The sequence below is a fragment of the Rhopalosiphum maidis genome, chromosome 2 (genome assembly GCF_003676215.2).
Source record: "Rhopalosiphum maidis isolate BTI-1 chromosome 2, ASM367621v3, whole genome shotgun sequence".
In the NCBI taxonomy this organism is placed as follows: domain Eukaryota; kingdom Metazoa; phylum Arthropoda; class Insecta; order Hemiptera; family Aphididae; genus Rhopalosiphum; species Rhopalosiphum maidis.
The window spans coordinates 57423970-57450682 of NC_040878.1; the positions used below are offsets into that span (position 1 = coordinate 57423970).

At 41.5% G+C, this 26713-nt stretch overlaps 1 protein-coding gene across 1 annotated transcript in view; it reads right to left on the bottom strand.

Moving 5' to 3' along the window:
- Positions 1–2450: 2450 nt before the first annotated feature.
- LOC113551480 (protein tiptop-like) overlaps positions 2451–26713 on the bottom strand; it is a 60792-nt gene continuing 36529 nt past the window's right edge. The window contains exons 2-3 of the mRNA XM_026953746.1: positions 9225–9426; positions 2451–6580 (exon numbers count right to left, since the gene is read on the bottom strand). Of these exons, the coding sequence (XP_026809547.1) occupies positions 3496–6580; positions 9225–9426 (3287 nt within the window). The 3' untranslated portion in view covers positions 2451–3495. The remainder of the gene's footprint in view (positions 6581–9224; positions 9427–26713) is intronic.

A 26713-nucleotide genomic window follows, 5' to 3' on the forward strand; every position in this document is an offset into this window, starting at 1 on the left:
AATGGAATACACTTAATTTTAATATACGAATTATTAAACCTTTTTACATAAAGGTACATCAAACAAATCAATACCGACTTCAGAGAAAATCTAAGAAAACAAATGAGATTAAATTTAACATTTAAATTTTAAACGCAACAATACTATAGTACATTTTTCAATTTATATTTTACAATAATAATTTTAAAAAAAACGGATGTTGTCGGTATATTATCAAGCTTACTATTCACAATTTATACTTGTATATTATGTTTGAAAATGTATTTTCAGCACTACCATTAAAATAATTACCCGATATTATCTTATATTTTAAAAAAAAACTTCTTTTTTTTGTTGTTGTTGTTGTTGTCGTAGACACCTTCATCAAAATATTAAGGATAGTTAATCGAAAATAGAATAATAAAATATTACGTACCGTTAGCTTTTAACTGATTCGTGTTTGTACCAAAATATATAATAACGGAATGGGACTATTGAGTTGTTTGACGGTTAACGAGTGCAACTGTGCGCAGACAATCATTACAAGTGATGACATGTATAGTATGGAAAATAAGACATCATAAAACAAATCCATCGTTATTTTTTTTTTTAGCGTAGCGGATGACAACTCACGAGTCCCAATCTCTAGGCCCCCTAAGGTATCGATCCGCGACCACTAAAAACTGTGTACAATCTGTAGATCGCTTGCCGGGCGATATTTATACAAATAACGAGCGTGGTTTTTGTTCACAGGACGATAGACATATTAGTAGTTCCAACTGAAAAGACAAAACCTCTTGTCAGCACTTGGTGATGTATTGTATACGAGGGCTTATAAACGTCCACTCATCCGGGCAAAAAAAAACTAGTTGCGCGTTTACAAACACGCAAATAGTAAACGCGCAACTAGTTTTTCTAGTGTTTCGGAAAACACAAGCGATAATTAAAACTGCAGGTATAACAATACTGGATTTGATGTTTATGTCTGAACCAACTACTGACACTTACCTCTTATTTTTTTTTTTTTAGGATTGGAATATTCAGAAAATTTCAACTGCGATTGGTTTTAGGTTAGGTGAAAAACAAAATATTTATCGATAAACAATAATTAATATAAAAGAATAATATATTTTAAATTGTTAGATGTCTGAATTTTATATTATTTAAATTTAAATTTCATAAAAGTAATTAACACATCAATTAGTTTATTGAAATTTCATGTAACAAATTGTCTTTATGTCTTGTGGACGCGATACTCACCTGCAGCAACAATACAACGGGAATTGAGGCAGTACAATTATGCTGTATAATATATGTGTAACAATATTTGGAAGGACCTATTGATGTCACTAGAGAAATGGAAAATCTGAAAAGGATACAAAAAAGCAAATCACTCACGTCAAATTGAAATGTCTTTTATTATTTGTTAAAAATTAAAACAAATATTGCCTACTTCTTTATATAAATAAATAAATAAGTACAATTTATATTACAATCGTATTTGACGTCTAATACTATATATTTAAATTATGTACAAAAGGTATTTCATAGTCTGATAAAAACTTAAAATAAAAACAAAATAATAATAATAATAATAATAATAATAATAATTTATCGTAATAGTAACCTTGTAAACAAAATAGTAAATTCTACAATATAATAATAATATGATAGAATCAAAACACGAACGTAAAACATGGCAAAATTAGTATTTTTTTCCCGATAGAATAATGTTTTATAATCGTATACATGTATATGTTATTTATATAGGACAAATTGTTTTCGATAATAAATTACTTAACATGATTAATAATATTATTCATATGGAAAATTTAAAATATTTTTTTTATCATTAAAAAAAAGCATCAGCCACTATTAATATTGAGTACCGACTACATATTATTTAGTAATAATAACATAATTGCATTTTAATACGATGGATAACGCAACTAAAAGAACGAATTTAATGGAAATAAAAATTTGTAAAACGGTATGACCTACGGAAATTTGTCGTAAACTATTCACACGGCTCCCAATTGGTTGTGACACCTAAAGATAAAATATTATTTTGTAGTTGACATCAACAACTGATAATATAATTAAATTAATATCATAGTGTTCCCCTAAAAAAACATTATAGTAAAAAAAAAATTAAGTACCTACGACACAAATACTTTACACGAAAAAAAAACATTCCCCTTAAATTAAATAATAACCAACAAAACTAATAAAATTATTTAAATGGTAACTATTTTGCTTACTGGCTGATTAATAATTAGGTAATAACTATAATAAAAAAAAAAAAAAAATAATAATTAAGTGCTTCGGGGAACTAATGAAAAGAATATTAAAATTTGAGTGTGCAAAACCGATCAAGGGTACCGCTGTTTAGAATTATTATTATTTTATATGTCTGTAGTTAAACGACGTAAACAAAACGAGTCGGATTAGGAACGCGACGCAGTGTTTTCGAAGAACAACATTTTTAGTATACATATTTGTTTTTTTTTTTTTTTTGTGGGTTTTTTTTTAATGTTATAAAATATAAATATTGTTTAGTTCAAAGTGGAATGGTTTCCGCGAGACGGAACGTCTAATCGGAAAATGAATATCCTTAACCTATCGTCGATTAAAATAATTAACTCTACACTTAAGCATTAATCGTTATACATAGTTGACGTGACAGCCTTTTAAAATGTTTTATCCTTAAAGTTACATCCGTTTTAACACAGGACACTTGTATAGCGTATGAGCAGAAACGTATCGTAAACGTAATTGTATTACAAATATCGTACTAAATAATTTAACATCTTTATATATCATATTTAATAAAATGTCGCTAGCCTAACGACGCGCACAATAATAATATTATCGAATAAACGCGTATAGATATATAAAGGACATTCGTTCGCGTGTTGTTATAATGTGTAATATACATATATATATATATATATATATATATATATATAAATGATAAAAATCAGTTTCCGCGAATCAGTTTTCTCTTAAAAATTGTTTAACAAAATAAAAATTAAAAACAATCAATTGTTTCGTTAATTATCTAACGCGTATACATTTGTATTTTTAATTAATGGGTTCGACGCCACTGTTCGCATACACCGTACATGGAAGAGATTAGGTACATAATATTAAAAAATATGATTTTTTTTTTTTTCGTCATCACGCTATGCGTCTATATCTTGTATTAATAGTAGTAATATAGTAACGGTAGTAAGTCGTAATAAAGGTTTTAAACGTATAATGAAATTGTATATTATGTACGGCATGTGCATACATAAAACGTTACGGAATATAATATGTCGTATGTACAGAGGAGGATTTCGCACATGAACAATTTAAAACCAACGGACAAACATCGGTTATATATTAAAGTGAAATCAACAATGTGTGTATAATACAGAATATTATAACATAGGCACTACGATGATAACGTTATCATCGTATACACCGTGTTTATAATATAACGGACGCGCGTTGTGTGCGTTGTCGCGTTGACTAGACGTATTTACTGGACAGCTGTTTGGCCAATTCTGTGTACTTGAGGAATTTCGAATGCGGACTCTCGTCGTAACCGCCACCGTTTTTAGTTTCGGGACTCTTGACACCAGCACCGGCCGAAGTAGACGGCGACCCGTTGTTGTTGTTATTGTTGTTGTTGCTACTGCTGTTGTTATTGTTGTGATTTGGAGACGATTTGTGTTGTGACGATGACGAGGGCGAAGGCGAAGGCGAATGGGCTGCGGACGACGAAGAAGACTGTTGGTGACCAGACGCGGCGGCAGCAGCCGACGACGACGACGACGAGGCCGGTTTCAACATGATCGGTTCGGGCGTGATGCCTTCCTTGACGAAATGCACTTTGGAAAGGTGATGCCGGTACGCACCCTTAGATATGAACGGTGTGTCGCAAAAAGCGCACTTCATGATCGAGTCGGCCGTTACGACAGCGTCGTTACACGCCCAGCTGAACGCCAAGATAGCACCAGGAGCGGTGCTGCCCGTGATGGATGTGGGCGGCGACATGGATTGCGCGGGTCCTCCGTTGGTAGCAGATGCGTTAGACGACGAACGGCTGCTGGGCCGGTGGTGGTGATGATGGTTGTGCGGGTGGTGGTGGTTCTCCGTCTTATCACAGAGCTTCTGTAGGGCAGCCAGGGGGTGGCTGCTGGCGCCTCCACCACTTTTTCCACCACCGCCATCGCCGTTTGCGGAAGACGACAATCCGCTGCCTGCACTGCTGGCAGCCGAAGTCAAACTCTCAAACATCGACGACAGGGCACCCAGACTACTGGAAGTGACCGGGGTCTTCTTTCCGTTATCCATGGATTTGTCACTGCCAGCTGGACTCAGCGGACTTTTGACATTGGTGGGCGTCGGACCTCGACTCGATCCATTCGTCTCGTCCGCAACCGAACCCTCCGCTGACTCCCGGCTCCTAGCCCGCCGCTCGGCGGGGCTCTTAACTACCGCGTCGTCTTCATCTACATACTCCTTCTTCACTTCAAAGTCCCCTGTGACGCATCCTTCGTCTGGCCCGCCGGACGGCTCACTCTTGACTTCTACGCCACCGGAGACCTCCTGGCCACCGTGACCTCCTTTTCCGGACGACGACGACGACGATTTGGGCGAACTGTGCCGCTCGGGCGTTGATTTGGGCGTCACAGACCGCATGCGTTGATATTCAGACGGTTCGTACTTACGGTCTGGAGTGGTCGAATCGCTACGCATGGCTGCCAACTCGGGCGACATGGAGCTTGACTCGCTGCCACTCCGCTCGTGCCGGCCGAGTGACTGATAGCTTCGCAATAAGCTCATCGCCTGCACGTCCATTATGGGCTTTGTGGCGTCCACGCTCTCGTCAATTCCCAAACGCTTAAGTATGCTCTCACCGATTGAAGCGCCTGTAGCCGACGTACCGTAACGGAGCCGCGAGTCGAAGCTCTTCTCAATCAGCTTCTCGATGGCATTGAGCACGGACGGCGACGATGAACCTGTGGTGGCTGCAGCCACGGTCGGTTTATTCATCGACAGGTCAGCTGCCGCTTGAGATCTGTCTTGCTCTTTCTTGGGTCTCTTCTCTCGGCCCGGTTCTGCCGTTGCACCTGACATCGAATTTTGCGACATCAATGCGGTTTTCAGAAGGTTCTTCTGGTCAGCAGTCATCGTAACACACACCCGCAAGTGTTCCATGAAGCTGGCAACATCCACCTTTTCACCACACTTTTCACAAATTATCCTGCCCAAACGGTGATTGGTGTCATTAACCGCCTTGAAACCACCACCAGACGTCGGATATCCTCCGTCACCATTCTTCACATCGTGCTGAGCCCGTTCCAGCTCTAATAGCTTACGCACCGGCAGCGATTTCTTCCGCTTCTCCCGCGTCTGCCGGCGCCTATTGCTACCCTCCGTAATCGATCGCATCATGTGCTCCTTATAATGTGCATTCTTCACCATGTGTACACTCAGCTCTTTGAGTGAGTTGAACGCCTGATCGCACACTTTGCACGTGAGCACAGCGCTCACGTGGTTGGCAGACGTGTTTACCGAGCTAGCCGGCGAACTGGTGGACGCGGCGCTCACGTTATTGCCACCGCTAGACGATTTGTTCTCGTCCGCAGACTTCCACGATATGATCTGCTCCTGCGAAATTATGTTGGTGTAGTGTTGTGTTTGCTGCATGTGAGTAGTCATCTCTTGCAGAGACCTGAAGCTCTGGCCGCACCACATGCACTTGAGTATCTGTCTAGTCTGTTCCGCGCCTTTTCCAAGCCAGACGTCCTGGCCGCGCACCAACTTCCTGGGCAACGGCATTGTCTCCTTAATCAACATGTTGAGATCATTTTTGTGGCCAGAAGATGTAGACACAGGTGGTGGGGGCGGTGGCGGGGGTGGCTGGAGGCTTTGAGCGGCGGCTGTTCCGTGTTTGGTCTCGGCCATGTGCGTTGACATAGCCTGCAGTGTGGGGAAACTCATCTTGCACCAGACGCACTTGAGCACGTCTTTGGTCTGGTCAGCTCCCTTGTTCAGCCAGTGTGATTGCCATGCACTGTGACGTCCCGAGCTAGGTGCTAGTACCGATCTCGGTTCGTCTTGAAGCTTACTCAGTTCACACATCTTTTCCAGCGCCTTAGTAGCGTCACTCGCCGCTGACGGAAACGATCCGTACGTCAGTTTGCCGTGCTTACCGTTCCACATGTGCACCGGATCGCTTGGTGGCGTCATCATCTCGCCTCTGGATATGGGCCTTATCACCGGGGTAGTGTATTGTGCCCAGGGCCTGCTCATCCGATTGTACGCGTCGGTGGACGGTGACACGGGCGATGGGTCGAGTTTTATTTTTTTGCTTCTAATAGTCAGATCGATCGGTGAGTCTTCGTTGTTGTTACTAAGGTTCATGGCTGCAGGCTGGGAAGAAGCCGGTGGGCTGGCTGGCCTTTTCGTACTGAAATCTAGCACGTCCAACGATGGTGGCGATCGTCCCGGAGACACAGTTGCCAGTAACGGTACTTCGTAAGGCGGAAGACTTGATTCACTTCTCGGTGATCCTCTACTCATTTTTGATGGACTGTTTGATTCTCTGTGAACATAAAAAAGAGCACATTCACGTTTTAAAAATTACTCGACATTATATTCCAATTTAAACTGTAAATATATAAAATGCATTTAATAAAAAAACGAATTCAAAGCCGATATTAAATTTATATAACGTGAATTATATTAAAGTGTACACGCGCTTCCAGTGAGACATTGGATCATTTTACATGCAATCTTCAAAATTTTTTTTTGGAATCCTGAAATAACATACACGAGACAAATGACCGGGTTGACATATAATGTCGTCTGAAATCGAGACGCACTATAAAAATTGACACGAATAGATTGACTAAGTCCTTGATTTAATGAAGGCGTTTATCAAAATTACTTGATATTTTTTTCTCCTCTCCATTAATTACGACGTGTTTTTTTATTATTACCATCTGCCAACTACACATTTCAGTCAACCGACTGCATTATTATTATTTATTTATTATTATTTTTTTTTTGTCGGTTTAATTAATGGAAACAATTAGCATAACCCGACATTGAGTTGGCGACAAGATTTCAATCCGAATGATTAGCACGCGGCCATTTTGGCTCGGTGCCTGGTGACTTCGGAGCATAATATACACACACATATACTCTTGTTCTCACACACGCGCATATATATTATTCAGAATTTGATATAAGGACCCTTTTTTCTGGTGTGGGTCGGGACGTTGGGACGGAGCGTAAAACAGGGTATAAAGAGAGAGTGAGAGGAAAAAGAGAGGAATAGATTTGCACGCCCGGAACTCGATCCTCCGTCGGCAATAATTTCCGGCTAACAAGACAGATTAATGAACAATATTTCATATTGGCAAGACTTTTCTCGCAAAAACAAACTCAGTCGAGTGCCGCATTAAAACCAATTTATGGAGTTTGCAGTGTCGTCTCCGGCGCAACCGGAATAATTGTAATATAATGCCGTCACGAATTCAAGTTGACAAGGTGTATCTTTCGACAGCGTCGGCGGGTGAGTGGAACGACGACGTTATCATGGTGCCCCGGTGGCGGCGGTATATATAGTCGACGTGAGCAGCAACGGGCGATATATTTTAAAAATTATCGAATCCAAAGTACAAAGTTGACGTTCCCAGCGGGGAGGTCATAACAGTTTTTTCCCGCTCTCGTCACCACCGCCCCTATATTATATAGCACCGCTCTACACACTGTCGGTTTCTACTCCGCGCCCGGAACTTCCTTTCGCGGAGCGTAGGCGAAAAAAAAAGAAATTATCCGCCGCTGCAGGAGAGGCGGCACCCGAGCCATTATCGTAAATCAGTCGAAGAGTCCCGCCATCTCTCCGCCGCGAACCAAGACTAAATGAAAATTCAAATGAACGGGCAAAACCAACACACCCTGAGCACATTACGAGGCGCTCGATGACGACGACACTGTTCACCGTTCGCCATAGTCGACATTCGGAACGTTTTTTTTATTATTTTATTTTTTTTTTTTTAATGGTACGATGGGGGCCGCCGATAGCATTTCTTATAATATGTATATATATATATATACATATTTTAAAGAGTTTTTCGGACGAATTATTATTAATATATATTGTCGTCCTCGGTCGAAATTGCATTGCCGAATTTCAACGTTTATTTATTTATCTATTTTTTCTACTCGATTTAGATTTATTTTCGTTAAAAAATGTTTGAATGCGCAGTAACGGTATAATGTCATATTATTTTATGTGTGCGACGTGATGGTTTGAAAATAATAATTTTATGCGGACACGAAACCATGAAACCGTTTAGCTATCGAAAATACATCAGAATATTAAAAATATTGATATTTTTATGATATATTTACGAATAAATAATAATATGACGAAAAAAATAATATGCGCATTAATTGACATTCAAAGACGTTGAAGTACATAGACACGTTCACATATTCATCAAACCAGATTTATGGCCGAGGCGTTTTTGTTTAATCGACGAGACGTGTGTGACATTGCGTAAAATCGGCCATTTTACCAGAATAAATTTAATGGCATTCCTACCGAGAGTATAATGTCAAGGCCCAATTAAACGAACCGTATCGATGGTAATAATTATTATTATCACAGTCTTATATATTATATTTATAGAACACAGCGATATTATTCGTGCGTGATTAAATTATACGTTTTAATTAAGATTGTATTATATACGACGACCGGGATCAGAAAACGATCGTCTGTATTATAATTATAATAATAATAACAATAATAATTCACGACTATTCGAAAATTAATAATCTGTTGGTCGTTTTATAAATTATATAGACTTCGTCGACTCCGAACGACTGTAAATCGCAATAATACTATTATAATATTTCTGGCGCGAAGAATTATTATAACACAGTCATTAATTATTACGAATCGGATAATATGGAACGCTCACACGATTCAAGAGACATAAATCCTAAATACGAAAATTACCGCCGACGGATCGGAACGCGTTTTCGTGTTCATTAGGTAAGTGCGAAGGGGGAGGGGGATTCGTACCTACATCACGTATCAATTTAAATATACAATATTAATATAATATATATATAAATATAATATATATCATACATATATCGTGCTAAAACGATAAATCGTAACTGTATAATATTATTATGTTATTGGGTATATTTTATGGTAGGATACTGACCTCAGAGGCAAACGCTCGTTAGCCACTGCGACGTCTTGTTCGACGTCCGTGCTCGACGGTATCGGAGACCTCGGTGGCGAGCCGGACGATCCACCAGACACGCCTTCCTCCTCTTCTTCCTCTTCGTCCTCGTCGTCTTCCGGACAGCCACCGTCGTCTTCTTGATATCCCGCTGGTGGCTCTTCACCTTCACCACCTTCCCCTGGAAAAATCAAAACGAATGTTAAGTTAAAGCACCGACGGTAAAGTAAAGGTAATATTTAGGGAGGGCAGAGATAAAGTGAGAAAAATGTCGACATAATAATGGTAATAAACTTATATAGATCTATAACAACGTGTAATTGCAGGGATTGAGACGGTCGGCAGCGGTCTCGTTATACATTATAATTGCAAGTGTATAATATGTGTATGTGTGTTACTACAGTGCTTGCGCGAGTACGATGCACGCAATAGGATCGTTTATCCTATCGGCCCGCACGGTTTGAGATGAGAGTCTAATTTGAAATAATGGGCTGCTGTCGAACCGACGTTTAGATTAACTGTACGCGTCGGCGACGTCGTCGTCGTCAAACACCCGCCCAACGACGGATCGTTTGTACTTATTTGTACGGCGTTGGCTGTCAATGATCTTTTTTTCTAGAAAAAAAACGATACACACCGAAGTCATTCCGCGTACAGTGCAGATTGTATACTCGCGAGTTGCGATCGCTCTCCTCCCTTAACGAGCCGGCCATCACCACTAATATATATTTATATTATTGTATTATACACCGCCCTATTAATCTACCGTAACAGAGCGTTGTCGCGAAATGAGCGCAGAACAAAACGGGCGCACAAGCAGTGTAAAAACTAAAAATTTACTAAAAAAAAAAAGACCCAGAAGAGTTTATTATCTCCGCAGACGTTCGCCTTTTTGATCAACGCATTTTATTCTTAGACGTCCCGGAAAAAAAGAATAAAGTGAGAGAGAGAGAGAGAGAGATAGAGAAAATAATAATAATAATAATATAATGGCATGGTATGAGGAAAAAAACTTTAGCGTGCACAGACGAGACGAGGTCTCGGTGCAGAGGAATTCATTATTTTTGTGTGCGGACTCTGCTGTGTAGTTAAAGAAGAGGACAATGGGGGTCGCGAATTTTCCGGGCCGACAAACCCTCAAGATCGAATGCGCTAGATAACGATATAAAAACAATAAAACCTGGGGCGGATCTCTCTCGAACCTGTCCAAAGTCGTCACGACCCAAAGCCTATTGTCTTAACGCCTTGCAGATGGCCCGATAAAAACGAATGGGTTATTTAAGAAAACTTAAAACCGTCGACATCACCGTCGTACCCGTTCGCCCCGCCGGAATGATGCCCGCGCCCATTGTGCAGCGCTGCGAAAAGTTCTCGTACACGGCCGCCGCGAAGAGAAGTCGAGGAAAAATGTGTATGTTCAGCATTATAATGGTGTACAAGTATTAATATAATGCGATGAAATGAACATTCAGAGACGACGCTTCCAATAAACCACACCACACGCTTTCCTCGATCATTAGGCTCGCGCGCGCGGCATGTTTTTTTCTCTTCTTATATATTATTATATTCTTACCGCGCCGTCTACGGGTTATTTTATTTATTATTTGTTTTTAAATCCGTCGAAGCGGCGACGGTGGCTAATATATATTAATATAGTATGTGTGCGCGGAATGCGGAGAAAAAGAAAATATCGTTTAATTGGTCTGATTTATCGTCTATTGTTCACCAGCACGGTCGTGATGGTCCGATTTTTTTTTTTTATTATTATTATTATTATTATTATTATATTTATGTTTCAGCGCCACCGGTCAGCGCCACTCCTCACGGGCCACAGTGGTCGTTACCCGCCGTTGCCACCGCATCTTATTATCGCCAAACCTATCCAAAGGCACAAGCTCACGACCGGCTTGTCGGTTATATGTACTATAATTATTGTATGGGTGCGCGGTTGTTATCCCCGGTCCGATCGTCTTTCTATAGTGGCGCACTCGCAGGCGGTAATCTACGCAAAAATCAGCGCAATTACTATATATATGGAAACGGTAAGTCACATATTACCCTGGTGGTGGTGATACCCAATATTAAATACATTACGTACCTAATACTAATACGAAAATAGCGAAAAACGTCCACTGACAAGAGTAAATAACGTACGTAATAACTAATAAGTATAATAATATAATATAATTATTATATTACTGTTATAGCACATGGAACGTAATCAGCCGGTGCGGCGGCAATTCGTTTTCGAAAGGTCTAAATTAGGCGGTGACGTCGACGACGACAGGACCGCCAAAACAAACAGACTCGTAAATTAATTGTCAACTCTGGTAACCGCACCAATTAACGTGATGTCGTTAAACATTAAGTTACCGGCGGCGGTGCCTGCATAACGTCGTTGCGTTTTCTACCCTCCGCGCTAACCCATACCAAGACTCCCGCGCCCTTTTACTCGGGGTGAAGCGCTCGCGCGAGCCGTCTGTCTGTTTAATTCTCATTTGTCACCTCAAACCCCTTTTTCAGTCGTCCCGCGCACGTTCCTCACCGCACGCCGTGTACATACACACGGTTGTACAACACAATATAAACACAATAATAATCATAATAATATAATAATAACGATAATATATTCTTCTGTCTAGCGGATACAGCAGCAGCCGCTCGACGTCAGTCCATCAGTCAACCCAACACGCACACGCGACTATGTTATAATACGTATACTGCAGAGGTACCTATATTATACCGATTAGTAACACGACGAAAATCGAGAGATCGCACAAACTTACGCACAACGTGTGTTATTCCCTCGCGACAACAGACTTCACGACGTGCCTATATTCCATAATAATAAGAATATATAAACGAATGAACGGAGGCGGCGCGTTGTCCTCGAGTCGGATCGAGCACACAATAAAACAATTTTTTTCATTCCGCACGCCGCTGCAGATGTATAGGCATATTATAATAACATATCGGCCGTCCCCTTTTTTTTCCTTTCGATCGCCATACCGTACACCGAAAGCGGCGTTTGTATGCAAATTCCGTAGCACATTTGCATATGTACGCGCTCGTGTAGCGGTATTGTCTCATCGTCGTCGCCGTCGTTAAACGCTTTTCAATTTTTGCGACGGACTATCCGAAACAATGGCTTAACTCTTGTGCTGCAGGCAGCATTCTACGTAATATAAATCGTAGGTACGCGTATATTATTATTAAAGCGCGCGCGCGCGCGTGTGTGTGTGTGTCTTCAGCATGGCAGATAGGTTAGTGTCCGACGACTGCAATGAACGCGCGAGGTCGAGTACAGTGCGTTTCATACTATTTACAATAAGAGAACGATCTTCACGAGTAAAGGACGTTTTATTATATATATATATGCATATTATTTGCATGTTACGGTCGTATTCGTCTGAACAAATGCAAAAAACATTCGTTAGATAGACCATTTCGTTTTGTTGGTATAAAATATATTAGAGTAGATTAACTGATATATCAAATTTAAATATGTCATGTTGTTTGGTCGACATTTATTGTTTTAAACATCATAAAGATAAACAAACATAATCAGGTTTTTTTTATGGGATGTTTTGTGTTTTAATTATTATGCTTAAATATAACTTACGGGGGCTTCATATACACTAAATTCCAGTCATCAATTTTCATATAAATATATCAATTAATGTGAGATAAAACTTTATGACAACATATTTTATAAAAATCTGTAGCATATTATGACAAATATGTTTTTGCATAAATACGTCCTAATGTATGTTCTTCGACGAGTGGGGGAGGGATAGCTACGTAACTAGATAAAACGACAATAACGGTTCATTTTCATTCGAATATCTCAAGACTAACCAAACCTTTATAGTTCTGCAAGGACGTTCAATACTTCGACGTATATAGTGAAATAAAACTTTCTTTATTCACTGGAAGGAGCGAAAAACAGATTAGGGAAACGCGTTCGACACCGGTCCGATGGCTGGACCATTAGCATTCCTCGGAGTATCTCGGCCGCGTCAAATTATTGCCTGGTGACTGGCGTCACTGTCGATTGATTAATACTACGACGACGACGAACCGCACACCCTACATACATGTGTACAGTTCACATACCCCGGTATAAAATAATAATATAAAACGGCCAGGTAGGTGAGTTATGGATATATATTATACACGACACGCGTGTTGGCGAAAATAATAAGAAAAACGTCCGGCAAAAGGTATTATAAATGATGCGGCGGAAAATCAACAGGGGCACACACACGTACGCGAATATAATACCATACATTATATTATATTATTGCCTTCGGTATAATAATAATAATAATAATAATAATACGAGCGCACATATTGTGCAATCCCGAGACGCGGCCATTGTGCGCGAGCGTTGTTCGAGAGCGGCGGCGACGCGTGATTTATGGCGGGGGACGACGGGCCCGGTCAAACTGGTTGACGACAAAAGAATAAACGAATAAACGCGATATTTGACGTCTTATGCGACGGCGACACGGTGTTGGTCGGAAATTCCTACACCTTTTGTCAATCAGCAACTCCTCGGTAACCTCAGTTCTCGTCAATGGCTTTTTTCTTTTTAAATATATATATATATATATATATATTTAAAAAGCGTCCGATCACCACCGGCAAACTGTAAGTTTTTTCTGACCACTTTCGATCGTCCTCACACGCTCATCGCCGCCTAGCCATGTTGTCCGCGGAAACCGACACCACCACAGCTAAACCGCGACGCATCCGTTCGTTGTAGAAAAAAAAAAAGACGCGAGCTCTCGACAGACTTGCAAGCAGATATAATATACCTTCGTACGTATATTATATCGACGATCGTCACAGCCATAAATCTCCTGCACGCGCACGATGGCTCGAAATTTATAACCTAGCTGCGTACACGTGACATATATATGTATATATATATATATATAGATACGAGTAAGTATATATATTTATACATATATATATATGGTCGCGAGTTTATTACCGGCTAGCGTTTTTGGTCCCATTGAATTGTCAAAATGAGCGATGACCGTGTCGTCGCCTGGCCGCGAGGTTTGCGCGAAAACGAGAAAAAAAAACCGCGACCCGGTCGGGAGAGGAGAAATCGGACGGTCGAAAATTTCGGGCAGCGGTGGCGGAGAGGCAACCGGCCGGAGTCGCGGATTCCCGGGCGCGCAACAAACCGGTCCGCGCGCGGGTTGAAAAAAACCGTATGGGTACGAAAACCATCATTGGCCGTGGCTGCGAGACGTGAACATGTACGCATTGAACGTATACCTCCGTACGGTGTCGTCTTGTCGGATGACCCACGGGCGGGTAACGGGGGGGGGGGCGGGGGCTATCGGGCGGTGATAAATCGATTAAACAAAAGCGACGCGCCGATGCACCAACAACACAATAGCGTAAGTCTGCGCACGACACACTGCCCGTGGACTCCATGTGTGCACATAATAATATATTGATATGTATAATACCTGTACGACGCGCCGCAGGTATAATAATATTATTGTACATGTGTGTGTTGTGTGTGTTGTTTGTGTGTGTATACGCAAACGACGCGTAACTCTCGGCGCAGCACCACCTCATTACCGATGCAAACGCCGCCGCCACCGGGCCGGGGGGACGTGGTGGCGAGTGAATGCGTACGCGTCTGTCCGTCCGTCCGGCGGTCCGTCGTCAGGTATTATACGCGCAACGCACGGCCGGCCCCCCGCCCCAAATGGACGGGCCCCGGTCGGCCAATCGGCACAGGCAGCATGTAAATATAACGCAAGTGTGTTTGTTATGTATGTTTGTATGTAATGTGCGTGTGTGTGTGTGTGTGCGTTTGTTTTCCCGACAATCGGGTCGTGTGATACGCACTGGTGCTGCGGCCGCAACGTATATACAGATGCACATTGCACATATTATTATTACATATGACATGCGTTATGGGGCAAATATATTATATATATATATATATACATAAATAAATGCGTTATTACTGCGTGGCGGAATTTTATATATACCTGTAATGTACGCGCCGCATACCTAATGCACCGTCACTGGTCGTCTGCGGGTAATCGAATTTTTATACACGTACCGTTGCAGGCGGCATCATAACGAAGACGTCTGGACTTAACTCGATCCCACCGAAATTGTTGTCGATGCGGGAAATTACGGACAATTATTAAACGTGTACGACTTGGTCCCATTCGGCGAATGCGAATTTTCCGCCGGTTCAGCGAAGTATCACTCTGCAGACCGTATACAAATACGATTATCTGCTGGGAAACGTAACCTCTATACGTATATAATATATAAAAATATATGATTATACACGAGACGACAACGTATATACGTGAGCGGTAATCAATGTTCTTAAATCAACGGTTAGGTAGTTATCCTTATCCCGGGCGGCGAACGAGTGGAGGAGAGGCAGGCCAGACGACGACATAACTCGGCTAATGAACACGAGCCAGTACACATATAAGTGTACTCAATATTATGCAGTATTATATATTGTGTGTACATAGGTATGCGCGTGCGCGGTAGGTAGGTCGTGCTTTCTTTCGTGTCGCGGTCATATTATTATATATTATATATATTATTCGACATAGGAATTTATAATGAAACCGCAAATCGTTGGCCCGAGTATCCCAGCCGGCTGGCTTTGGATATCGTTAATCGTTCCAAATATAATATATCATAATGCGCGCGTCCAAAACTGTAGGTATCATACCTATAGTAAATCGAGAATATTATTATTATTATTTTGATTTTGAAGTTTCGCAACTGAGTCGACAGCACTTTGCTGTCGTGGCATAAATCTTCGTGCGTGAAACGAGTCATATTATTATATTTGTGTTCGTCGGCAGGTTGATTTATTTTGATTTTCCGCCACCGCCGGGCGCGGCCTGTCGCACACGTGCGCGCCAGTTAATTTTACCGACCCAATTCACCTAGTCTACAAACTTCTTGGTACGTTCTCAAAAAATACGAAAAATAAACACACGCGCACGAACTGCACACTAGCAAACGCGTAGACGTATACGTGTGCATATTGTACTCCACTCAATAGTACGCCCAACTGCCACTCGTAACTCGCGGTAAAGCAAAAAATAAATAAATCGTCCGTAAATTATCATCATTGTGCGGCGTTTTTTCGTGTTATTTTTTTTTTTTACGATTTTATTGGCCACCGCCGAGAACATAGTATACATATATATTTATTATAATACTACGGTGTACATAACACATCGGGTTAGTGTGTATACGTCAGGAGGGCTTCGAAATCGTTTCTCTCTCTCTTTTTTTATCTCTTTCTTGCTTACTCACTCACTCTATCTCTCCTTTATCGTCTTCAAAACGCATTATTAAATATTATAACGTCCGGCCGACGAGAGCACCTGCGACGCGACCGAAAACACACAAGTGATGTAATAAAACGAAACATGTCATATAATACAAGCACATGGTTTTCTACAGTGTCATCGGCAGTGGCGGTGGCAGAAACGATTATTTTTACGATGGACACGTAGTTTTAGTACATGTTTCAATGTATACACTACTACTGCACGGCTAGCTCTCGTCTAAAACCGAACTGTGATCACTGAGCACGTTAAACTTGATATTCAAATGCGCGATGTACGCGTATAATCTATAGAGTAGATCCGAACTCATTTAGTTTTTTCCATTAATATAATATGTTGGTAGAAGAAAGCCAACTAAAGTAAGATATATTAAGAAAAAAATATATATAATAATATGTGTACTATTGTAGCAGTGCACGATTTACATAATTTATATTTACACCCTACACGTTTGACTAAAATATCATTTATTTAAACCAAAAATTAATTAGTATTAATACCTAACCAACAAAACCATATACTCAACGGTTATAACGTTTATTTGGTATCTCCCAAAACGGTTTTTTTTTTAAATTCTTGAAAAATATATGTAGTCACTGACGCTGAATATGTGTGAACCCGGTAGCGATGAATAATACGTATGTATTATATACGGGTAGACATGACAAACGCGGGTAGATATAACCGGCCGTTATCGGGGATTTGAATGGGTCGCCTAATTATGATCTATATAAAAATATGATATTATATATTATTATATGATTGTGTTTTATGCGTTTGAGGATTTCGGTAGGAAAAAAAGTGATTTTTTTCCTCGAAATTCAATAGAATCACACGACACCCCGATAAAACGGTGACGTCGACTTAATATATATATATATATTTGTTTGATAATATATATTACGTGGGCACACGCGGTCGAGACAAAAGCGGCCGGCGCGCGCGTTATAACATACAGTAGTGTATTTGAAAATATCGTTACGAGGGGGGTGTAGCGGGAAGAGGGGACGGAAAAAAATTGTGTAATTTATGTCCTATCGGTTTGACATCAAAAGATTGTGCGTGTGTGTGTGATACAGTTGGGGTGAGAGCGCGCGTTATTTATGTAATTAATAATTTTAATGGCCATCCGTCCGTCGGGGTACTGACGAACTGCTGCTGCTCGCACGTCGCTGATCGGCCGTGGCGGCGGCGGCGGCGGCGGCCCTGTCGAAAATATCCTCTGACTGATTTATGTCTTTTGCCGCAACAACGGGGCGAGAAAAAATATATATATTACACGCGCGCACACACGTATATGATATCATAAATAAACGGCTTCCCCGTCCTCCCGCCGCCGCCGCAGAAAGCTGCTGCAATAAAAGATCAGCTGTCAACCCCCCCGACCACCCCCTCAGAAGCGAGGCCCGTGCAAAATCCGCGTGTACACGCACGTTTGTTATATTACATTATATATCATACATAGGGTTCGACATCGTAGTCGTCGTCGTCGTCGTCGTCGTCAATGCACATGGCGGGAAAAAAATCGTTAGATCTCTGGACTTAGACACATACACCCGGAGGCTGCACGACAATAAATCTATACGTCCTTTTCCATGTCTAATCCGGGCCTACAGTCGGAAATCGCTTCCTGGCCGATGTAAACAGATCGTCAACACGTATACACACATACATTAAAAAATATATATAGTGCTTATAGGGCCTAATCGACTTACTCGTAAAAAATCGTATTTAAAAACTAATAAGAATCCCAAATTTATGACAAAGCAAATTAAATAACATAAAAAACTAACTTAAGCAATCATACAATTAATATACAAAAAAATAACCTAGGAAAAAATGCCAAATTTCTAATATCCTACGTTATATACCTAACCTACGTAATATAGTTGAATACAACTATATTCAACATAACATAGACATCGCACAAGTTATGTTGGCTTGACATAAAATAGCTATTGTAAAATATATGGAAGTTTGAATGTTTACGAAAAATAGTAACTTACGTCTACGTGTGCTACCTATAATGTTAATATTTCTCGTAACCATTGTGAGTATGAAAAAATAAAAACTGTTGATTCATAAAAATATCAGCCAATATCGATACGAAAATACTGTAAATAGATATTCAAAAAAAAAATATGAAAAGTCTAAATGTCACAGACAGAAATATCATATTGCACGAATATCAATTTTTGAATTGGATTTTTGTTTTCAGTCTAAGGATTTCCCAAAATGTCTTTGATTTCTAAGAAAAGCTCTTATAAAATAACTGGTGTTAACGCGAGTCGGTAGGACTATTTGGTTGAACGGACTATTTCTTAGTTTGTATATATATATATATAAATTACGCGATTGAAAGATAACGATACTAATACCTACAACTTCTTTAAATATTATATTTCGAATATTTCGATACTTTAGTCACACAATATTATCTGTTTGACCGACGCAACATATTATAGCTAATATACTGCTGCAGAGTACTTTGGCATGTAATATAATATAAAAGTGCTTAAACATCATCGCCGAAGCACAGTGCGTATACACACGCTAGTATAATGTGGCGATGATATTGACGATGACGATGATGATACACACGACCTCCGCTGTCGCCGCACACTAGGGACATCTGCCCCTCTTTTTTCCACTTTAATTACCATCGACATCGTCGTGTCTATAAATCAAGAGGTTACGTGTGCGCGCTCACACACACACACACACACACACACACACACACACACACAGGCACACAAATGTATACGAACGTAATGCACTCTCCCGGGCTCTCGCCTATACACGCGAGTTGAAGCGGGGAATGACGACAATATACTGCAATATATAAAATGTGACGACTGCGACTCCTCCTCGAACATTATTATAATATACATACCCGCAGCGCCGCACATGCACATAGTATGCATTTATTATTATTTTTATTACACGCGGTGAATTACGTTTTTAGTTATTAGATTTATGATTCATATATACATATACGACATACGTAGACGCAAAATAGACATTTCCATCAGGAAAGATGTACTTGCGTGTGGCGAATATATACTTATAAGATTTATAAAAGTGTTTGTGTGTCTGTTTGTGTTGACGAAGTGCAGCGGTCCGCCTAAGACACGAGAGCGGCGTAAAAGCGTATATTATTATTATGTTATACGTCTGACGGGCTGAGAAGAGTGACAAAAGTGTGTACGTATATTATATAATAATAGTCACTTTTCGGTCGGCGATGGCGGCGACGCGGAGGAATCAAAAAACGTCACACACACGCGCAATTAATAACCGCCACCGCCGCCGCAGTGTGTGTGCACAGCGCGCGATGGACATGTGTTTGTCGAATTACACATATATTATACGGAGGCGCACAATAATGGCTGTCAACATTTATCACCGAGCGCCGCCGCTCGGCAGATGTTCGACGCGAAAAATATCGAATAAAAACGTGTATGCGCGCGCGCGCTTACGTATAATATAATGATATTATATAACGTATACAATCGCGTACAACGGAAATCTATAAAGACGGCGACGAATGATGTACATCAAAATTCGATTTTCAAATAAATCGGAATCGGCCATTTTCGATGTAACGGGAGGAAAAAAATTCCGTCGCAGATCGCGTATTTCTAGTGCGATATAAACTCGCGAGGATACATATCAGTCGTGAAAACAACCCCCCGAGCTGCAGACGTCACATGCCTCCTTCATCCCTCCACCACCGATTCTATGTCGTCCTTCACAAGCGTAATGCACTCTTATAATATACTACACGGACCGCGCACACATGCTCACAGTGTGTAAAAGAAGTGTTTATGTATGTATGTGAGTGTGTGTGTGTGTGTGTGTGCGTGAGTTGTGTTGTTGTGTATATACGCATATAATAATATACCTCTCGGCGCGTTTAACCCGACCCCGCCGCGACCCCGACGCCACGGCGCAGTCGGTTGTCGGCGGCTAATTTGTCAAGAAACCCCTAAACGCCACCGCCGCCGGAAAACAAACTACCGCCGAGGTCCCAAAATCGTGTGCGGTTATACGATGTTATACGACGAGTGGTGGTCGTGTTTACGTACTCGGTATATTATGATGTATATAATATAAATCGCGAGATTTACGTCGCAGCATCGCATTGTTTTTGTTTTCCACCATCACCCCGTCGATTATTCTCCCGTTGTTGTTATTATTTTTTTTTCCTTTCGTATTTCCCTCTTTATTTTAGATTACGCGCACTTTACTCACGGACCACCCACGGCGAAGGACACGATGCCCACGAATCGTTTCATTTTTCGTGGAAAAAATACGAAAGCTGTCACCGCCGCGGGACGTGCGCGTCCAGCGTCGCGTTTTTTTTTTTTTATGCCCTTCCACTCTGTTTCCATCTCAGTTTTCTTTTACAGCCTTTGCTTTTTAGTTTTGATGGACGCTGTCGATCAACGACCGCCGCGGGGACACAGCTCGACAAGAGAGTAATACTGTATATTTAATATAAAAAAAAAACATTCAACAACGCAAACCCCTACTGCGGACGGTCATAGAATATAATTAAATACGCACTAAATACTTTTCTCTTCCATACTCCTTGATATACAAATCGCCCATACATTTTCACTCCCAATGTTATCACACAATATAGTATTTTATTTTAATTTTGCAATTTTTAGAGTTTTGAAGTACCTATACTTTTAAGGATCATATTTACAAATAATTAGATTTTTATGTTACATTTTAATCATACCGAACTTATTTTTTTCAAAATGAGAGAAAACCTTTTTTGATTGAATGCACAAATACTAAGTTATGCCTATCTATCTATATTTTTAACGTATTATAATTCTAAAACTATATAGAAATAATAAGTATTATTATTCAATAAACAATGTATTACAGCAATAATTATTGGTTTGACCACCTTCGTGTGTATGTATTCAAATCTAGTCATTCTGAGAACGCGTATTTTTTGGTTTACATCTCGTTAATGTTTTGCACACTGTCTGCGTCGGTTGTTCGCTTGTTTTTGAAAATTAAATATATTGTTATAACAATAATAACGAAGTCTCGTTTACAACAGACAACAGTTATTGTATACACAGGGCGTAATGTATTAATATTCTGTAGTACATTACGTTATATATATAGGTACGAACGCCGCTGCAGGACCTACCGCATTCGTGCTAATATATAAAAGGCGAATTATTATTACCTCGGAACGCGTTTACGAGCCAACCAATCATCATTATTATAACTATTCGTTTGGCCATTATCCGGCGTTTCTTTTTTGGCACATGTCATATAATACACACGATTAGTGAGTGTGCGCGCGCGTGCGAGAGAGTTACCGGGACGTGTTCAAGGTTTTTTTGCGAGTTAGTGTACTCGTATTATATAGTAGTACCTATATGTTTAAAATCATATTTATTTCCTATGGATGACCACCACGAACAACGTTTTACACATTCCCGTTAATATATTAAGTACTCTTTGGAGCCAGAGTTAACCAATTTCGAACGCGATAAATCTTCCGTCGGGCGTCACGCCGAATTTTAGTATTATTTTTTTTTTATATTTTTGAATAGTATGGCTTAGGGAAATATAGAGAGAAACCTTTTGCAGAACACACGCTCCAGCTAACTGACTATAAGCGTGGAACGAATAACTGACGCGCACAAATTCTATATATATATATATATAGATATAATATATTACTATTATTATCATCATCATCATCATCGTTATTATTATTATTATTATTGCTATGAGATATGCACACACGGATGGCAATAAATCAAGGTTTTGTCCGTCAGCCCCGGATCATCATAAACCTACTCTTTCCATCTTTCATTATTGTTGTTATTATTGCCATATAGCGGTCATAAAAAATATTCATATATATTATATAAATATATGATTTCACCATCGCGCACATCATTGTTAACACCACGCACGACTCTAATCCTCGGCTCCGATGCACGATCATTAACGATGAAAAAAAAAGCACACACACACCCGATGTCACATAATTTACGTCGGTTTTGATGTGTTTTTGTCGTAAATTTCAGTACGCTATTCGAATAAAAAAACCTATACCGCGGTTAATCGAATAATTTTTTTTTCCCACTATAGATGATTCAGATGACGGTTGATCGCAATACACGAAATTCAGTACAAGCTCGAGACGGACGTGAAAACGTCCCGACCGTCTCCAGCCAAAGGGTAGGAGACTGCGTCTGCAGTAGAAGCCACTCGAGTGAAATTCGTTTGGGGGGATTTTACGTCTTTCTCTTTGCGACGGCGCGTGGTGCGTATAATAATATTATATATACGTCCGAATATAAACATTTTCATTTCGCGAAAAAGGTTCGGTGACTGGCGGCGATCCGTGCGCGTGTACGTGCGTGCGTGCGTGTGTGTCCGGTCGTCTTCGCCGTCGACGTTACACAACGGTTGACAGGGTTGTTTTTTTTTTGTTTTTTTTTTTTTATTTTGCTCCGTTGCAAGTGACGTTGAAGCCCGGCGCGACCTGTTCACGTCACCCACAGATCACCGGCGGCAGACGTGTATATATATATATATATATATATATATATATATATATATACGCGGCGTGGTGGCGGTAGTGTAGTCGAGGAAATTGCTTGTGGACGTCGTCCCCCGGAAAATTGGAAAACGCGGATTGCCCGGCCGACGGCAATGAGTGACAGTCTTGTCATGCGGCTTTCTTTCTTTCTATACCTCTTCCTCCTCGTCGTTCCGTTCACCACCGACCGAGTATATATTCTTTTCCTTTTCCTCGTTTTTTTCGTCGCGTTCCAACCCTTGCAACCCGCTACTGCTATATAATACTACTATACTGCACGCTACACCATCACTGGCGCGTCCTCCCCGTTTTTCTTTTTACCCGCTACTCCACCGTGTGACGGTGGCGGTTCTATATTCCTATACGCGCGCACACACACATTTAAGTATATGTTATATACGGGCAGAGAGACAGCTGTCCGCCGTTTTCCAACGGCGACGGCAGAGAAACAACAAAAGAATATCCGGCGTGCGGACGAGAAAATTCGTTACGACGACGAATGAAAAAAAATATAAAAAGAAAACAACGCGCTGCGCGTATATACGTCGAGGACATGTGGAAATCGATTGAAACGGGTCGTGGCGTCTGTCTCGTTGATCGATGACGAAAAATAATAATAATGATAACAACACACTCGTATGGACTATAATATATTATATATATATATTTGTGTGTGTGTGTGTGTGTACGACGCAAAGCAGCGCGGGCGACAAAACGAACGTAATAATTCGAGTAAAGCGATATGATTGAAACGGCGGGAGTGGCTGTGGTAGCGGGTGAGAACTTAGAGGGTAGCGGACTTATATATATATATAGTAACAGGGTCGGCCGTCTGGTTGATGTACGACAGGCAATGAGCGTTACGGATGGACTACCGACGACGTCCGCCGCGCGTTTATTTACCGCGATGCGCGGCCTTCGATCAACGTCCGCAGTCATATAATATCTTTGCACACCGGCCGGCCGGGAGACTTATGGCACCCCATCAAATCGTGACGTGCTCGACGGCGGCTTTTTTCGACGCCCGCCTGCGTATGTGAATAACCCCATCACAAGTGTAGATATATAGATATAGCAGTGCTGAAGTATATAATAAAATAACGGCGAGAGAGGTAGAACATAATATAGTATTATATATACATATCTATTTTATACAGTAGCTACCGCGAGTGTATATATACACGCAAATGCAAGAGAGAAAATAAAAAGGATATTTTTTCCTATTTGTTTTAACGAGCTCGTTGCTACCGAATGTTTTTCCTCTTTCCATTTATACATATATATATATGTACATAATCTCGAACCGCTGTCACCTCGGTGGTTAGACGCGGATACTATTGTTTTTCCCCTCTCTGGTAGAGGGGTGGCGGTGATCCGTCCGCTCCGCTCGCAAGAGTCTTCGGGCAGACGTCAGTCCGCTGCTCGCATTATTGGGTTTTGGTGGAGGCGTTTTTGAAAATCGACGGGCACGATAGACGTGAGCGCTCATTGAATATGCAACGGACGGCGGCGGGAAAAACCCTTTGGAATGACACGACCGTCGGACGAGTGACAGTGCCGAGCTGCATACACCCTCCACCGCTGACATATATAGCTGCACGGCCAGTTCTCTCTCTCTGCACGTGTCTCTTTCACCCGATCTCTCTATGGCGCTGTTGACTTATCCGATCGTGTCCGTGACGTTTTGCCCGGTGGACCGACTCAAATTGACAAGGATTTTCTTCCGCGGTCGACCGCACCGCCGCTTACCCTAGCGACCAGGAGAGCGATGGAAATTCTGACTGCCGCTCCACCCACTATCATCTCTCAACTTAGCCGCACAACTACCCACTAGCCGGAAGACGACAACACGAAAATTACTACAAGAAATCGGCCGGACACGATTTATACTTTTATATATAAATACAACACACACACATATGTATTATGTAAAAAATATATATTGTATAGTCGTAGTCAAATCTCTTTTTGTCAACACTTTATCGTTATTGCGGTGTGCACGTCTACATGTATATATATATCGTATTATCTGTATACGGTACGGACCTAACGAAATGTCACACCACGCGCTTTACCGATCACCACACCCCACGACTACCACAGCTGCGGCAGTAGTTTTCTGGCGTTTTATTACCTTCGTCCGTAAAAACAGGGGGTTAATATTTACTAGCAAACGCCGCTTTATAATACGCTCACTACTTGTTATGCATGAGCACTGCGCCAGGCGTATATATATTGCTGCAGCATCAGCAAAAGGTCTCCTCCCCCGTTCCTCCACCAGAACAAGTATTGCATTTAAACACCTCATTGTGAGCGCCGCATCGCACCGGGGACTAAGCAAGTTATGACCCTGGACAGGGTTCGCAATGATATTTTCGCCCTTAACGTTTACGACGGTCGTCGTCGTCGCCACCATCGTCTTCGAATGGCATCCCTCCGGCTAACCGTCCACCACCCACCCGCCCGCCCGCCCACCACATCGTAGGAAAATAATAAGAAAACTTCTTTGGCGGCGGCCGCTTCCCAAACGTCCAATCCGCAGTCGTTTTGCATAACCGGACGCCGTCTCGAAAATTGGTTTTTTTCCTTCTTTATATACCCAAAATTTACTGCTCCCTTCTTATCGCGCTACGACGACGATAGTATTGTTATTATTATTGTGTACATATAATATTACACCAGTGGTGGGTTTCGATCGCATATAAGTATTATATATATAATATTATATTATATCTACGCAATAGCGGTGGTAAAGGGATCGAACGAGTTATGACGGTGTCACGACTCCTTTCTAGCTCGCTCGCTCGCTCTCTCTCTCTCTCTCTCTCATACTCACTCGTAGAGGAAAGTAAGTTTTTTTGAACATCCAGCTTGACCACGCCGCCGAGAGTTGGTCGTGAAAACTTAATTGGACCGACGGGGCGATTCATCAAAAGTTTCCACCGGGTTGACGGATTTGGGTTTTCTTGGGGATACCGCGTCCGATGGATGCAAGTGACATGCCGCCGCCGAGCGCGTTTTGACGTTTGAGAGCCACGTCCACACCAGATTAATTAAGATTCGGCTTTGTTTGTGGTCGCCGGCGCACGCCACGCTCTCCTATTGCCGGTTGCGGTGGTTCGACCAGAAACTACGACTATACATATATGTACGCTGCATGGCCAACGTTGGCGGCGCGACCATGTAAGCCAGATGATTGACGGACGGCGACGTGTGGTCCTATGACAGGGTGTGAGGGAGTGATCTCGGTTGATTGATATTCCAATTTGGCTATCGCGGTGGTGGAGGTGGTAGTAGCGGATTGTGTTTGGGGTGGCAGCGGTTGACGTACACGGCGTAAAGGGTTGACGACGGCTGTGGTACGGCGGCAGAGGCGTTTGCCGGAAGGGCGGCCGCCTTTGTTGTCAAATCCAGCGAATTTCCTTCACTCGCTCCTCCGCTGCTACTGCAGCAACAGTAGAACAGGTACCTAAAGCGCGCCTTTTACATCCCGTTTCAATTATTGCCGCCAT